This window comes from Sapajus apella, unplaced genomic scaffold (genome assembly GCF_009761245.1).
Source record: "Sapajus apella isolate SASKATOON/1434 unplaced genomic scaffold, GSC_monkey_1.0 scaffold2, whole genome shotgun sequence".
NCBI lineage: Eukaryota > Metazoa > Chordata > Mammalia > Primates > Cebidae > Sapajus > Sapajus apella.
Window position 1 is genome coordinate 69,751,211 of NW_022436942.1, and position 15,149 is coordinate 69,766,359.

General features: G+C 44.6%; 1 protein-coding gene across 5 annotated transcripts in view; it reads right to left on the bottom strand.

Annotated features, from left to right (window-relative positions):
* BRAP (BRCA1 associated protein) overlaps positions 1–15,149 on the bottom strand; it is a 48,454-nt gene that overhangs the window by 2,664 nt on the left and 30,641 nt on the right. For all 5 annotated transcript variants that reach the window (XM_032239850.1, XM_032239855.1, XM_032239860.1 and 2 more), the window contains 2 exons: positions 11,525–11,614; positions 4,956–5,059 (listed from right to left, as the gene is read on the bottom strand). In XM_032239850.1, the coding sequence (XP_032095741.1) occupies positions 4,956–5,059; positions 11,525–11,614 (194 nt within the window). The remainder of the gene's footprint in view (positions 1–4,955; positions 5,060–11,524; positions 11,615–15,149) is intronic.

Here is a 15,149-nt window from a genome sequence, read left to right on the forward strand (position 1 = left end):
TTTTTTTTTTTTTTTTTTAAAAGACGGGTTGCACCATGTTGGTCAGGCTGGTCTTGAACTCCCGACCTCAGGTGATCCACCACCCTTGGCCTCCAAAGTGCTTGGATTACAGGCGTGAGCCACTGCGCCCGGCCTAATTTTTGTATTTTTAGTAGAGATGAGGTTTCACCATCTTGGCTAGGCTGGTCTTGAACTCCTGACTTCATGATCCACCCACCTTGGCCTCTCAAAGTGCTGAGATTACAGGTGTGAGCCACTGCACCCGGCCCACAAGTGTACTTTTAAGACACTTTTTTTTTTTTTTTCAAGGATCAGAAATTTTTCAGTAGCAGAAACTATTCTGTGACTGATGTAAAAATTCTGCTTCGTTTTGCAGTCAGTGGTTACATAGGTGCCTTCGAGATGATAGCTGTGATAATGAAGATATGAGGAAAGGTGACATTCTTGGAGAGTCAAGTGCTCTGACTTCATTGCATTTGCTGGAGGGGAAAAAAAGGGCACTTATTCTAACCAAAGGGTTTTAGACTTGGGAGTGCCCCATTCTTGATGTCCAGTCTTACTCATAAGTAAAGAATTTCAAATGAAACCACCATTTGAGGCTGGGTGCACTGGCTCATGCTTGGAATCCCAGTGCTCTGAGAGGCTGAGGCCAGAGGATCACTTCAGCAAATGAAAGAGGAAATGAATTTGAGTCCAGTCTGGGCAACAAAGTAAGACCCTGTCTCTATAAAGAATCAAAAAAATTAGCCAGGCATGGTGGCGTGCACCTGTGGTCTCAGATACAAAGGAGGCTGAAGTGTGAGGATAGATTGATCCCAGCAGGTCAAGGCTGCAGTGAGCTGTGTTCATGCCATTGCACTTCTAGGGTGACAGAGCAAAACCTTGTCTCATTCAAACAACCAAACAACCCACACCATTAGAGACCCAGTAGAGTGGCTCTGCCTGTAATCCCAGCACTCTGGGAGGTCAAAGTGGGAGGGTCACTTGAGGCCAGGAGTTCGAAATCAGCCTGGTCAACATAGTGAGACAACATCTCTACAAAAAAAATTTTTTTTTTAAATTAGCTGGGTGTGGTAGTGTGTACTTCTTGTAGCCCCAGCTACTTGGGAGGCTGAGGCAGAGGATTGCTTGAGCCCAGGAATTTGGGCCTGCAGTGGGCTGAGAGTGCATCACTGCACTCTAGCCTGGGTGACAGAGTAAGACCCTGTCTAAAACAAAAACAAAACCAAAACAAAACAAAAAAAACCAACCCATATTTGCGATATTATTTTTATGTATTAGAACACCCAGGAGCTGAGACATGAGAAAAGAGGCACGCTTACACACTGGTACTGGAGCATAAACTGGTATAAACTCTTTTGAAAACAACTTGGCAATATCTATAAAAATAAAAAATTTGCCTGTAATCCCAGCACTTTGGAAGTCCGAGGGCAGATCACAAGGTCAAGGGTTCAAGACCAGCCTGGTCAACATGGTGAAACACTGTCTGGTTGTGGTGGCATGGGCCTGTAATCCCAGTTACTCTGGAGGCTGAGGCAGAAGAACTGCTTGAACCCAGGAGGCAGAGGTTGCAGTGAGCTGAGATTGTGCCACTGCACTCCAGCCTGTGTGACAGAGCAAGATCCCGTCTCAAAATAAATGAATAAATAAAAATTTGCATGCCCTTTGACACAGCTGTTTTACTTCTAGGAATTTATCTCATAGAATAGATACACTCAGGATTGGGTAAAAAGAAACATGGAGAAAGATGCTCATTACAGTGTTGCTTATACTAGTATGAGATTTTACACAACTTGACACAATCAATAGGGACCTGGTCAAAATTATTATGGAAGGCCAGGTGCAGTGGCTCATGCCTATAATTCCAGCATTTTCAGAGGCCAAGACAGGAGGATCACTTGAGGCTCAGAATTCAAGACCAGCCTGGGCAATATGGCAAGACCCTGTCACTACAAAAAAATTTAAAATTGGGCAGGCATGGTGGTGCACACCTGTAGTCATAGCTACTCAAGAAGCTCAGACTAGGAGGAACACTTGAGCCCAGGATCTGGAGGCTGCAGTGAGCTACGATCACACCACTGTATGTTGCCTAGGCAACACAGCAAGACCTTATCGCAACACTGACAAAAAAAAAAAAAAAAAAAATCATTATGGTACATCCATACAATGAAATAGCATGCAGTTATTACAAAGATCAGGATAGATCTAGATGTGCCAGTATACAAAAAACCTCCAAAAGCATACTTTATCAAAGAGAATACCTACTATTCTATTTTTGTAGAGAAAACATTATGCATGTGCAATATTTCTGTGGGCCGAGCTAAACATCTAGAAGAATAAATATTCACCAGTTCTGGTTAATAATGTATACCAGTCAGGCGTGGTGGCTCACGCCTGTAATCCCAGCACTTTGGGAGGCAGAGGAAGACAGATCACAGGGTCAGGTGTTTGAGACCAGCCTGGCCAACATGGCAAAATCCCATCTCTACTAAAAATATAAAAATTAGCCAGGTGTGGTGGCGGGTGCTTATAATCCCAGCTACTCTGGAGGGTGAGGCAGGAGAATGCTTGAACCTGGGAGGTGGAGGTGAGATTGCCTCCAGTCTGGTTGACAGGGCGAGATTCCATCTCAGAAACAATAATAATGGTTACCATTAGATAGCAGGATCTAGGGGGTGAAAAAGAACTTCCAGTTTTACAGGGTGGGGTGGCCCACACCTATAATGGTAACAGTCTCTACAAAACGTTAGCCAGAGGCTGGGCGTGGTGGCTCACGCCTGTCATCACAGCACTTTGGGGGGCTGAGGTGGGAGGATCACGAGGTCAAGAGATCAAGACCATCCTGGCCAACAAGGTAAAACTCTACTAAAGGTAAATCTCTACTAAAAATACAAAAATTAGCTGGGCATGGTGGTACATGCTCGTAGTCCCAGCTACTCAGGAGGCTGAGGCAGGAGAATTGCTTGAACCCTGGAAGCAGAGGCTGCAATGAGCCAAGATCGTACCACTGCATTCTAGTCTGGCAACAGAGTGAGACTCTGTCTCAAAAAAAAAAAAAAACAAAAAAAACCATGTAGTGAGCCAAGATTGCGCCACTGTACTCCAGCCTGGGTGACAGGGAAAGACCCTGTCTCAAAAAAAAATCTTCCAGTTTTAACTTTGTATTCTTTAGCAGTTGTTCAATTTGTTAGGGTGCTGAAAGCACAGGATAATTTTTAATTTTTACTTCTATTAATTTTGTAGTGTTGATTTTACAATAGCTTTAAAAAAATCATTTATTTTTGTTGAGACAGGGTCTTACTGTTGCCCAGGCTGGAGTGCAGTGGTGTGATGTTGACTCACTTCAGCCTTCGGCTCCCAAGCTCATGTGATCCTCTTACCTCAGGCTTCTAGGTAGATGGCACTACAGGTGTGCACACCATGCCCAGCTAATTTTTGTATTTTTAGTCGAGATGGGGTTTTACCATGAGTCTGGTCTCAAGCAATCTGTCTGCCTCAGGCTCCCAAAAGTGCTGGGAATACAGGCGTGAGCCACTATGCCTGGCTGGTAATTTCAATCAGTAACAATTATCTTCCCAAATAACAGTAAATAAAGAATGTTCTCGCCATGCTGTCCATGAGTTTTTTGCTCCATATTCAACATCTTTTGCCTTTTTTTTTTTTTTTTTTTTTGGGGCGGAGTTTTGGTCTTTTTTTCCCAGCTTGTGTGGAAGCGGAGACAGGAGAATTGCCTGAACCCAGGAGATGGAGGTTGCGGTGAGCCAAGATCACGCCATTGCACTCCAGCCTGGGTAACAAGAGCGAAACTCCGTCTCAGCCTCCTGAGTCGCTGGGATTACAGGCACGCGCCACCATGCCCAGCTAATTTTTTGTATTTTTAGTAGAGACGGGGTTTCACCATGTTGACCAGGATGGTCTCAATCTCTTGACCTCGTGATCCACCCGCCTCGGCCATCTTTTGCCTTTAATTCCTGCCCAAGGCCAGAGCATAGAACATCTCCAGCTTAGATACAGTTTCCTTCCTAACTGCCAGTTCTTAGCCACAATGGTTCAAAGAAGCTGAAGGCTCTGGATGGTAGAAAATTGCTTTAAACAGGCAAAAATGGAAGATATCTCCACACACTGCAAGTGCACAGACATCAGAAGAGAGCACTGCATTCCACATGGCATCCATCTGGTATGAAACCCCACATTTTTTAATAAATGAGAAGCCGATCCGGCTCTGTGGCTCATGCCTGTAATCCCAGCACTTTGGGAGGCCAAGGTGGGTGGATCAGGAGGTTAAGTAATCAAGACCATCTTTGGCCATCATGGTGAAACCCCGTCTCTACTAAAAATATAAAAAATTAGCCAGGTGTGGTGGCATGTGCCTGTAATCCCAGCTACTTGGGAGGCTGAGGTAGGAGATTCGCTTGAACCCAGGAGGCAGAGGTTGCAGTGAGCCATCGTGCTACTGCACTCCAGCCTGGGCAACAAAGCAAGACTCCATCTCAAAAACAAAAAACAAAACCTGGGCATGGTGGCTCATACCTGTAATCCCAGCACTTTGGGAGGCCAAGGCTGGCAGATTACCTGAGGTTGAGAGTTTGAGACTAGCCTGATCAACATGGAGAAACCCTGTCTCTACTAAAAATACAAAACTAGCTGGGTGTGGTGGTATATGCTTGTAATCCCAGCTACTCAGGAGGCTGAGGCAGAAGAATCGCTTGAACACAAGAGGCAGAGGTTGTGGAGAGCTGAGAGTGTGCCACTGCACTCCAGCCTGGGCAACAAGAGCAAAACTCTGTCTCCTAAATAAATAAATAAAATAAACGAATGAGAAGCTTGTTCCATACCTAGGGAGACTCCTGAAAACTGGTGATACATAGATTTCAAAATGAGGGTGTTTCCACAGGAATGAAAGAAACTGTCTGTTTATAGAGCCAGTTACAGCAGAATAGACTGATTATACTTACTTTCTTTCCACAGACTGCTTTTCTTTTAGGAGATCATTTAGTTTATGCTCCAGATTATCACATTTCTCAATTGTTTCTTTAAACTTGGTCTTCATGTTGTTAATCTGAAAGAGCAAATAGAAATCAGACTCATTTCACAAAGGCAATGTAGTATGGTCTTTGGGGCTAACATCATACTTTCCTAACTTTGACAAACCAAAATTAGAAAAGGTGAGATACGGTACTTTCTAGGCAGGGAAAAAAAAATAAAAGAAAGAAAAAGGTGAGATAATCATTTGAAAGAATTTCTGTAATAGGAATAAAAATGCTAGGAAATCTCTTTTTTCTTTTTTTGAGATGGAGTCTTGCCTGTTGCCCAGGGTGGTGTGCAGTGGCATGATCTTGGCTTGCCGCAACCTCCTGGGTTCAAGCAATTCTCCTGCCTCAGCCTCCTGAGTAGCTGGGATTACAGGCATGCGCCACCATGCCTAGTTAATTTATGTATTTTTAGTAGAGATGGGGTTTTCACCATGTTGACCAGGCTGGTCTCAAGCTCCTGACCTCAGGTGATCCACCTGCCTTGGCCTCCCAAAGTGCTGGGATCACAGGCATGAGCCACTGTGCCCGGCTGGGAAATCCTTTTTTTTCTTACTATTTCTCTATATCGGGGTGAATAAGGGATCAGGAACCTCTGAATGTCCAGTGAAACCACTGGAAAGTAAAGAGTGAGCATCAGGTACTACATCAGGGGCTTCTCATTCTTTTTTTTTTTTTTTTTTTTTTTAAAAAAATGACGAGGTCTTGTCATGCTGCCCAAGCTAGAGTGCAGCAGCTTATTCACAGGTGCAGTCACAGCTCACTACAGCCTTGAACTCCTGGGCTCAAGTGATCCTCCTGCCTCAGCCTCCAGAATAGACTGTGCTACCTACCACATCCAGCAGAGCTTAGTCACCACTGTGTTTCTTATATTATTTATAGACAGAGTCTTGCTCTGTCCACCCAGGCTAGAGTACAGTGGCATGATCTCGGCTGACTGCAACCTGTGCCTCCTAGGCTCAAGTGATCTTTCCACCTTAGCCTCCCTAGTAGCTGGGACTACAGGTGCATGCCACCACATCTGGCTTATTTTTTTTTTTTTCAGACATTATCTCGTTCTGTCGTCCAGGCACCTGCAGCAGCACGATCTTGGCTCACTGCAACCTCTGCCTCTCAGGTTCAAATGATTCTCCTGCCTCAGCCTCCCAAGCAGCTGGGATTATAGGCATGCACCTCCACACGCGGCTAATTTTTGTATTTTTGTTTTTGTTTTGTTTTTTTTTTTGAGCCAGAGTCTCACTCTGTCATCCAGGCTGGAGTACAGCGGTGTGATCTCGGCTCATTGCAACCTCTGCCTCCCAAGTTCAAGCGATTCTCCTGCCTCAGCCTCGTGGGTAGCTGGGATTACAGGTGTCTGCCACCGTGCCTGGCTAATTTTTTAATTTTTTTAGTACAGATGGGGTTTTGCTATGTTGGCCAGGCTGGTCTTGAACTCCTAACCTCAAGTGATCCCTCCTTAGCCTCCCAAAGTGCTGGGATTCAGGCATGAATCACCAGGCCTGACCTAAGTTTTATTTTTTTTTTATTATTATTTTTTAATTATTTTTATTTTTATTTTTTTTTGAGACGGAGTTTTGCTCTTGTTACCCAGGCTGGAGTGCAATGGCGCGATCTCGGCTCACCGCAACCTCCGCCTCCTGGGTTCAGGCAATTCTCTGCCTCAACCTCCTGAGTAGCTGGGATTACAGGCACGCACCACCACACCCAGCTAATTTTTTGTATTTTTAGTAGAGACGGGGTTTCACCATGTTGACCAGGATGGTCTCGATCTCTTGACCTCGTGATCCACCCGCCTCGGCCTCCCAAAGTGCTGGGATTACAGGCGTGAGCCACCGCGCCCGGCCCTGACCTAAGTTTTATATTTTTTTGTAGAGACAAAAATTGGTAGTCTACAAAACTTGTGACAGTTGACTCTAGTCATTTGTTTTTTCAAATTCACAATTTTTTCATGTATCATGAAGCCACATGGAACATAAGCAATCCATTTTTTTGAGTCTATTTATGAAAACAATATCCATAGACTCATTCAAATTACACAGCCTTAAAAACAAGAGAATTAAAAAATTCTGATGTATAACATGTCAGATGGCAGCAATCCTAGACCAGAGTATGTCGGAATCTGGCTAGGTAGATACTGGATCCCCTCCTATGCAAAGATCTGCAAACTTGGTAATTTCCTCAACTCCTCTGGTCTAGGACACTGGCAAAAGATAGGTGGGAAGGCAAAGTGGGGAGGCTGGGTGGACCACAAGGCAGTAATAACAGGAACTGAAAGTGGCTGAGAATTTAAATCCTATGGCCCAGGCATCAGCTGGGTGTTTCATAGGCAGTATCTCGTTTATTCCTCATAGCAAGCGTGTACCTTGTAAGTCAACTTCTGATAGAAACTGAGGCTTGAGAAAGGTGAGGCATTATGCCCAAGGTCACCCCGCTGGCGTGTGGTAGATACAGAACTATATCTCAGGTTTGGGTCCAAAGCTAAGTTCTAAACCTCTGTCTACATTACAAAGAAGGCCAAAACTCTATAGTGAAGGAAAAGTGACTTCTGGACTAGATCTGAACTTAGCAGAGGTCCTTGTGATGCCTTCCCTCAGGAAGATGAAGCGTCACTTCTAACCTTTCTTTTTAATCCTTTTCCATACAACCTGCCTAGCAAGTCTCTCATAGCACTAGCTTTAGTAATAATAATAAACGTTTTATACAATTCAACTTTACAGCCAACCTCCATTGGAAGAACATGAAAGAGAGATTTCTAAATGTTTTTCTATGCCATAAAAATCAAAGCAGCTTTAAAATTGCTCGAATTCTAGTTTGGTATTCTCTTCAATATTACTTTAAAAAAACAGAGCACTAGATCTTTTGATATTTTCTTCTAAACTGACTCCTGTCAGTTCAAGGAAGTTGAAAAGGACAAAAGTTACTATTATAAGAAACCAAACTGTACATTTCTTAATAAAGATACTTAAGCCAAATACATTTATATCAACATGAAAATATAAAGGTAACCCTAAAATGGTTTTTAGTATTGCTACAGACAAACGTTAACAACTATTTAAATTAGTGCTTTTTAAAACATTTCTGGGCCAGTGTCATGGCTCACGCCTGTAATCCCAGCACTTTCAGAGGGCCATGGCAGAAGGTTTGTTTAAGCTCAGGAATTGGAGATCAGCCTGGGCAACATAGTAAGACTCCCCATCTCAACAAAATTTTTTTTTTTTTTTTTTTTTTTTTTGAGACGGAGTTTCACTCTTGTTACCCAGGCTGGAGTGCAATGGCGCAATCTCGGCTCACTGCAACCTCTGCCTCCTGGGTTCAGGCAATTCTCCTGCCTCAGCCTCCTGAGTAGCTGGGATTACAGGCACGCACCACCATGCCCAGCTAATTTTTTGTATTTTTAGTAGAGACGGGGTTTCACTATGTTGACCAGGATGGTCTCGATCTCTTGACCTCGTGATCCACCCGCCTCGGCCTCCCAAAGTGCTGGGATTACAGGCGTGAGCCACCGCGCCCGGCCGCAAAAATTTTTAAAAATCAGCCAGGCACAGTGACATCCTCCTGTGGTCCCAGCTACTTGAGCCTCAGAGGCTGAGCCTGAAGCTGCAGTGAGCTGTGATGATGCCAATGCATTCCAGCCTGGGCAACAGAGTGAGATCTTATTTCAAAAAACAAATGAAAATTTCTGACCATTAGCACACAGTAAGAAACACCCATGACACATACAAAAGTAAAACAAGTTTCACAAAACAATATTAATTGTGATACACCCTAATATTTACATCTACCCTATCTATGTAATAAAAATGCCAGTTGTGGACTGCCAAACTCATTTTACAATCCACAGCTGGAAAAATACTGGTTGAGATGGAGCTAGACATCCACAAGAAAAGATGCATTTTTAGGGGAGTTCACCTTACGACTGCCTCTGCCTACCATGTGTTCTTCACACATGATCCTATGAAAACTAAGAAACTTCAAGTATCTGTGAGCTTCATTGTCTAGAATAGGCTCTGCTCACATGCTATAGTAACAGCACTACCTAAGGCACTGGGGGAAAGAAGCGGTGTTTATAACTGAAGCCTGCAGTGAATTTCAACCTTGATCCTCCTCATCCACAGGAGGCCCAAGAACAAAAATCTCTGTCAGTGAGACCCAGGGTTCGGGTTACTGTTTCTCCCTGAACATGTTCTACTGCTGGGGGTGCTAACGGACAAGGAACTAGCCAAAAGGAGGACGGTGGCAGGACAAATGGCTTGCATCATCCATTAACTTATGGATAAGTGACATTTGTTACCAGAAAACAAAAGCATCCTTTCAAGCACCCCCAAGCTTTTTATTTAGAGCTGCTCTGGCTTCCATTTTATCCTGACCTAAAAGCAAACATGAGTTTCAGTGTTTCATTTCCCTGCCCTTTGACTTGCTTTTCACTGGCATGTTTTAGGGAATGCAGTTAATCCTGAAGAATCTGAAAGGGCAGAGAGAATCCAAAGCTTAGCTCTCAAGGATCTGCATGAAGCACTTGAGATAGTCACGCTGGTATATCCCATGGAAAAACCCATTAGTGCAGCTGCAGCAGAGGTGTCAATGCACTTTCCTGTGAGCCATGACTTTATGCCATGAGGCGATGACCTGTGCTCTGCCTCCAAGAGCATTGGGTGGCGCTCCTCCCTGCACATACTCTAATCAAGCCCTATTCAGAACTAGTAGTCAAGTGACCTCCAGTGCCTTTGGAAGGGCACTTGTGTTGATTTCATCAATAACTTTTAACTGAAGATCATTTTAAAGCTGATTTTTTTTTTTTTGAGACGAAGTCTTGATCTGTTGCCTAGGCTGGAGTGCAGTGGCGTAATCTCAGCCCACTGCAACCTCTGTCTTCTGGGTTCAAACAACTCTCCTGTCTCAGCCTCCTGAGTAGCTGGGATTACAGGTGACTGCCACCACACTCAATCAATTTTTGTATTTTTATTAGAGACTGGGTTTTCCCATGTTGACCAGGCTGGTCTCAAACTCCTGACCTCAAGTGATCCACCTGCCTCAGCCTCCCAAAGTGCTAGGATTACAGGCATGAGACACTATGCCTGTAAAGCTGATGTTAAGCTTTTTTTTTTTTGAGACGGAGTTTCACTCAATCTCGGCTCACCGCAACCTCCGCCTCCTGGGTTCAGGCAATTCTCCTGCCTCAGCCTCCTGAGTAGCTGGGATTACAGGCACGCACCACCATGCCCAGCTAATTTTTTGTATTTTTAGTAGAGACGGGGTTTCACCATGTTGACCAGGATGGTCTCGATCTCTTGACCTCGTGATCCACCCGCCTCGGCCTCCCAAAGTGCTGGGATTACAGGCTTGAGCCACCGCGCCCGGCCCCGTTAAGCATTAATGTTAAAAAACCTTGATTTCGCCCATTTATGGCATAACCAGAAACTGGGGCCCTTGGTTCTGCCTGCTAAGCTCCAGGATAATCCTATCCAGCTCAGAGGTGGGCTCTGTACTGCTTATCTGAAGGCCCAAGGATAGGTGGGGGACTCACAAAGCTACTGAAGTAATCGCTGAAAACTTTTTTTCTTTTTCCCTTTTTTTTTTTTTTTTTTTTAGAGACGGGGTTTCACCATGTTGGTCAGGCTGGTCTTGAACTCCTGACCTCAGGTGATCCACCCGTTTTGGCCTCTCAAAAGTGCTGAGAGTATAGGTATGAGCCATCATGCCCAGCCATTGTTGAGAAATTTTACAAGATTTTATTTCAACTAAGGGAGTCATTGAATTACAGATAATGTCTCTATGTCCAGAGAAACTGTCCCTATGTCCAGAGAAAGGTTCCTAGAGCCATAATTATACACAGGTGCTTACTAGTTTTCAGACTGCCTTCTTTAGAACTCTCAGGGTTCCTTGCGCATAGTGGAGACAAGGGGAAAGCCAAGCAGGCAGACCTCTGGGCCTTCCATCTGAGTTCCACCAAAATCAAACCACTTTTTAATTTTGCTAAAACAGTGAATGGCATCATTTTTAAAGAATTATTTTGTTAGAATTTGAAAACTGCTGCCCTGGTCCTTCAGGGTGAATAATGAAGCGCCAATATCTCTGCCCAATTTTATTTCCTTCCATTTAGAAGGGCTCTGCACCATTTCATTGCCTTAGAAGTCCATTTTCAGCCCCAAAGGCAGCTGTTCCCAAGCTGACAAACCAACTGCCTGACTCAAATAACAAAACCTCATGTACATACTTGTACTTTTTAATGGAACTGCACAGGCATTAGAAAACCAGATTGAGGTTAAAAAAAAAAAAAAGCAAACAAAGCCCCCTAAGACCTCAAAATACCAAAACAGTCAAGCCTTTAAATCCAAAGTTTCTTTTTAGTGGCAAAACAATTCTCCAACTGTTATCCAACTGAGAAGGGAAGATGTTAAGATTCCTCTTTCCTGTACTCTGCCTTCCACAATCCCCATCAGAGTACCCTGCCATGTGGCATTTCAGCAGACACCAAACCAAACAGACTTACTTACTTCCTCTGCTGTGTCCTTCTCTATCCGAACTATCTTGTTTTCCCAGTAGATTCGCTGAGATTCCAGCTGGCTTGTTAGTAAATATGAATACTAAAAACATAGAGAATAAACACCAAAATGTAAGTCACTACTGTCAGTCTCTGAAATCCAATTTAAAAATCTGATCTTTAATGATCCACAGAAAACTAAAACTAACCAACAGAATGTATATTTACGACCTGGTTCCACTCTACTCAATATACCCTGACTCAGGGGACAGAAATTACAATTATGCTTCTGTCCTCCTGGGGCTTACAATCTAGTCAGAATAAATGTACTTATTAAAAAATTTACTCTGGCTGGGCGCGGTGGCTCAAGCCTGTAATCCCAGCACTTTGGGAGGCAGAGGCGGGTGGATCATGAGGTCAAGAGATCGAGACCATCGTGGGCAACATGGTGAAACCCCGTCTCTACTAAAAATACAAAAAATTAGCTGGGCATGGTGGCGTGTGCCTGTAATCCCAGCTACTCAGGAAGCTGAGGCAGGAGAATTGCCTGAACCCAGGAGGCGGAGGTTGCGGTGAGCCAAGATTGCGCCATTGCACTCCAGCCTGGGTAACAAGAGCGAAACTCCGTCTGCGAAAAAAAAAAAAAAAAAAAAAAAAAAAAATTTACTCTGGCCCTGTCTTTATTTCCTTCACAATCGGCTGCCATTCGAGGAGCTGAGGAAGCCTAGAGCTCTCAGGAGCAGTCTTTTGAGCTGGTATATGGGCACTCAAAATGGTCCAGCATTTGGCATACCAACATAAGCTTTCCTACAATACAGCCTCTAACAAAACTAGGCTGTCCTGAACCCCTCTTAATAGAATTGTTTACCTTTATACCAAGAAGGTTGGGAAAGCACCTGTGGCATGTGCCCAGGCAGACTTAGAGGAGTCTGTGCTGTCAGACCTAAAGTTCTCATAAGTTTGTCCAAAACAAAGAAACATGTCAGTAGGGCCTATGGTAGTTCCACATGTGCTAAATGTGTTCATGACACGATCAAGCACACTTTCCTTATTGAGGAGCAGAAAATCATTGTGATTGTTGAAGGCGCAAGCACAGAGTCAGAAAGCTAAATTAAACATGAAACTTTTTTGAGGATTAAAAATGAAAAGACTTGCTGTAAAAAAAAATTTATTCTGGTCAAGCTGACTTTAAGAAGAACCATAGTGGTTTTCAATTTATGTATAACTCGAACCAACTTACCTGTCTCCCTGCCCCCAGGAAGCAGTCCTGTCCCATCCTGTCCCACCCAGCACTTGGGTCAGGTACCCACGCTCAGCTCCCTTAGCACTGTGCCTATCAGTAATAGGGCTCAGGACAGCGGCACTTCATCACCAGTTTATCTGCCTGTCTCCCTGACTGGACTGTGAACTCTATGAAAGAGAGGATAACATCTCTACTTTGGTATCTCTAGTGCTGGCACATGGTGGACGTCAAGAAGTGTTTGCTGCATGACTGCGTGAATGAACAGTCCTATGTAACCACATGGAAGGGACAGATGGCATATGACAGTAAGATCTGAGAGAAGGCAAGATTTGAGAGGGCGCTGACAGATAGGAGGAGAACAGATAAAGATAGAGATCCGGCTGGGTGCAATGGCTAATGCCTGAAATTCTAGTACTTTGGGAGGCTGAGGCAGGTGAATTGCCTGAGCTCAGAAGTTTGAGACCAGCCTAGGCAACATGGTGAAACTCTGTCTCTACTAAAAATACAAAAATTAGCTGGGCGTGGTGGCATGTACCTGTAGTTCCAGCTACTCAGGAGGCTGCGCCAGGAGAACTGCTAGAACCTGGGAGGCGGAAGTTGCAGTGAACCAAGATTGTGCCACTGCACTCCAGCCTGGGTGGCAGAGCAAGACTCCCTCTCCAAAAACAAAAAACAAAAAAACCCAGAAGTCCAAGTGCAGAGAACTAGTTGGCCAAGACAAATCTGTGGTCATTAGAATCTCTTCAGAAATGAACAAGTAAGGCCGGGCGCAGTGGCTCACGCCTGTAATCCCAGCACTTTGGGAGGCCGAGGCGGGTGGATCACGAGGTCAAGAGATCGAGACCATCCTGGTCAACATGATGAAACCCCGTCTCTACTAAAAATACAAAATATCAGCTGGGCATGGTGGCGCGTGCCTGTAGTCTCAGCTACTCAGGAGGCTGAGGCAGGAGAATTGCCTGAACCCAGGAGGCGGAGGTTGCGGTGAGCCGAGATCGCGCCATTGCACTCCAGCCTGGGTAACAAGAGCGAAACTCCGTCTCAAAAAAAAAAAAAAAAAAAAGAAATGAACAAGTAAAACTAATGAGGCTGGCATGTCTGGTTAGGAGAGATGGGACCAGCGGAAGGCTTTGGGGTATTATATTGACAAATATGGGCAACAGAGAACCCAAGGCCAATGGGTGGCAAGGATGCAGCTCCATTTTGGATAAAACATTCTAGAAGAGTAGAAGGGATCTAAACATGTCTGCAGGTTACAAGAGAGGGCAAGGAGAAGAATGTCTATGCTACTGAACCACAGGTTCCATGAAAGCAGGGAGTTTGTTTAATGCTGCATTTGCAGCACTTGCACCAGTGGCTGATAGTAGCCTTCAGCAAATTATTTTTCTTTCTTTCTTTCTTTCTTTTTTTTAACTGGGTCTCACTCTGTTGCCCAGGTTGGAATGCAGTGGCACAATCATGGCTCACTGCAGCCTCAACCTCTTAGGCTAAGAGATCCTCCTGCCTCAGCTTCCTGAGTAGCTTGGACTATAGCCACATGCCACCACACCTGGCTAATTTTTTTCTAAACCTTTAGTAGTGACAAAGTCCTCTTATGTTGCTCAGGCTGGTTCGGAACTCCTGAACTCAACTGATCAAGCCCTGGCCTCCTGAAATGCTGGGATTACTAAGGCACCATGCCTGGCCAATAAATAGTTCTTTTTTTTTTTTGGGGGGGGGAGATGGAGCTTCACTTTTGTTGCCCAGGGTAGAGTGCAATGGCGCCATCTAGGCTAACTGCAACTTCCGCCTCCCAGGTTCAATCAGTTCTCCTGCCTTAGCCCGGAGTAGCTAGAATTACAGGAGCCCACCACCACACTCAACTAAGCTTTTTTTTTTTTTTTTTTCTTTGAGATGGAGTCTCACTCTGTCACCAGGCTGGAGTGCAGTAGTGAGATCTCGGCTCGCTGAAACTTCCAACTCCCTGGTTCAAGTGATTCTCTTGCCTCAGCCTCCAGAGTAGCTGGGATTACAGGCACGAGTCACCATGCCCAGCTCATTTTTGTGTTTTTAGTATAGAAGACGTTTCACCATGTTGGCCAGGATGGTCTCGATCTCCTGACCTCGTGATTCGCCCCCGCCTTGGCCTCCCAAAGTGCTGGGATTATAGGCGTCAGCCACTGTACTCAACCCTAAGTTTATATATATATATATGTGTGTGGATATAGATATAGATATAGATATAGATGTTTTGAGACGGAGTCTTGCTCTGTCACCAGGCTGGAGTGCAGTGGCGCAATCTTGGCTCACTGCAACCTCCGCCTCCTGGGTTCAAGCGATTCTTCCGCCTCAGCCTCCCAAGTAGCTGCGACCACAGGTGCATGCCACCATGCCTGGCTAATTTTTTTTTTTTTTT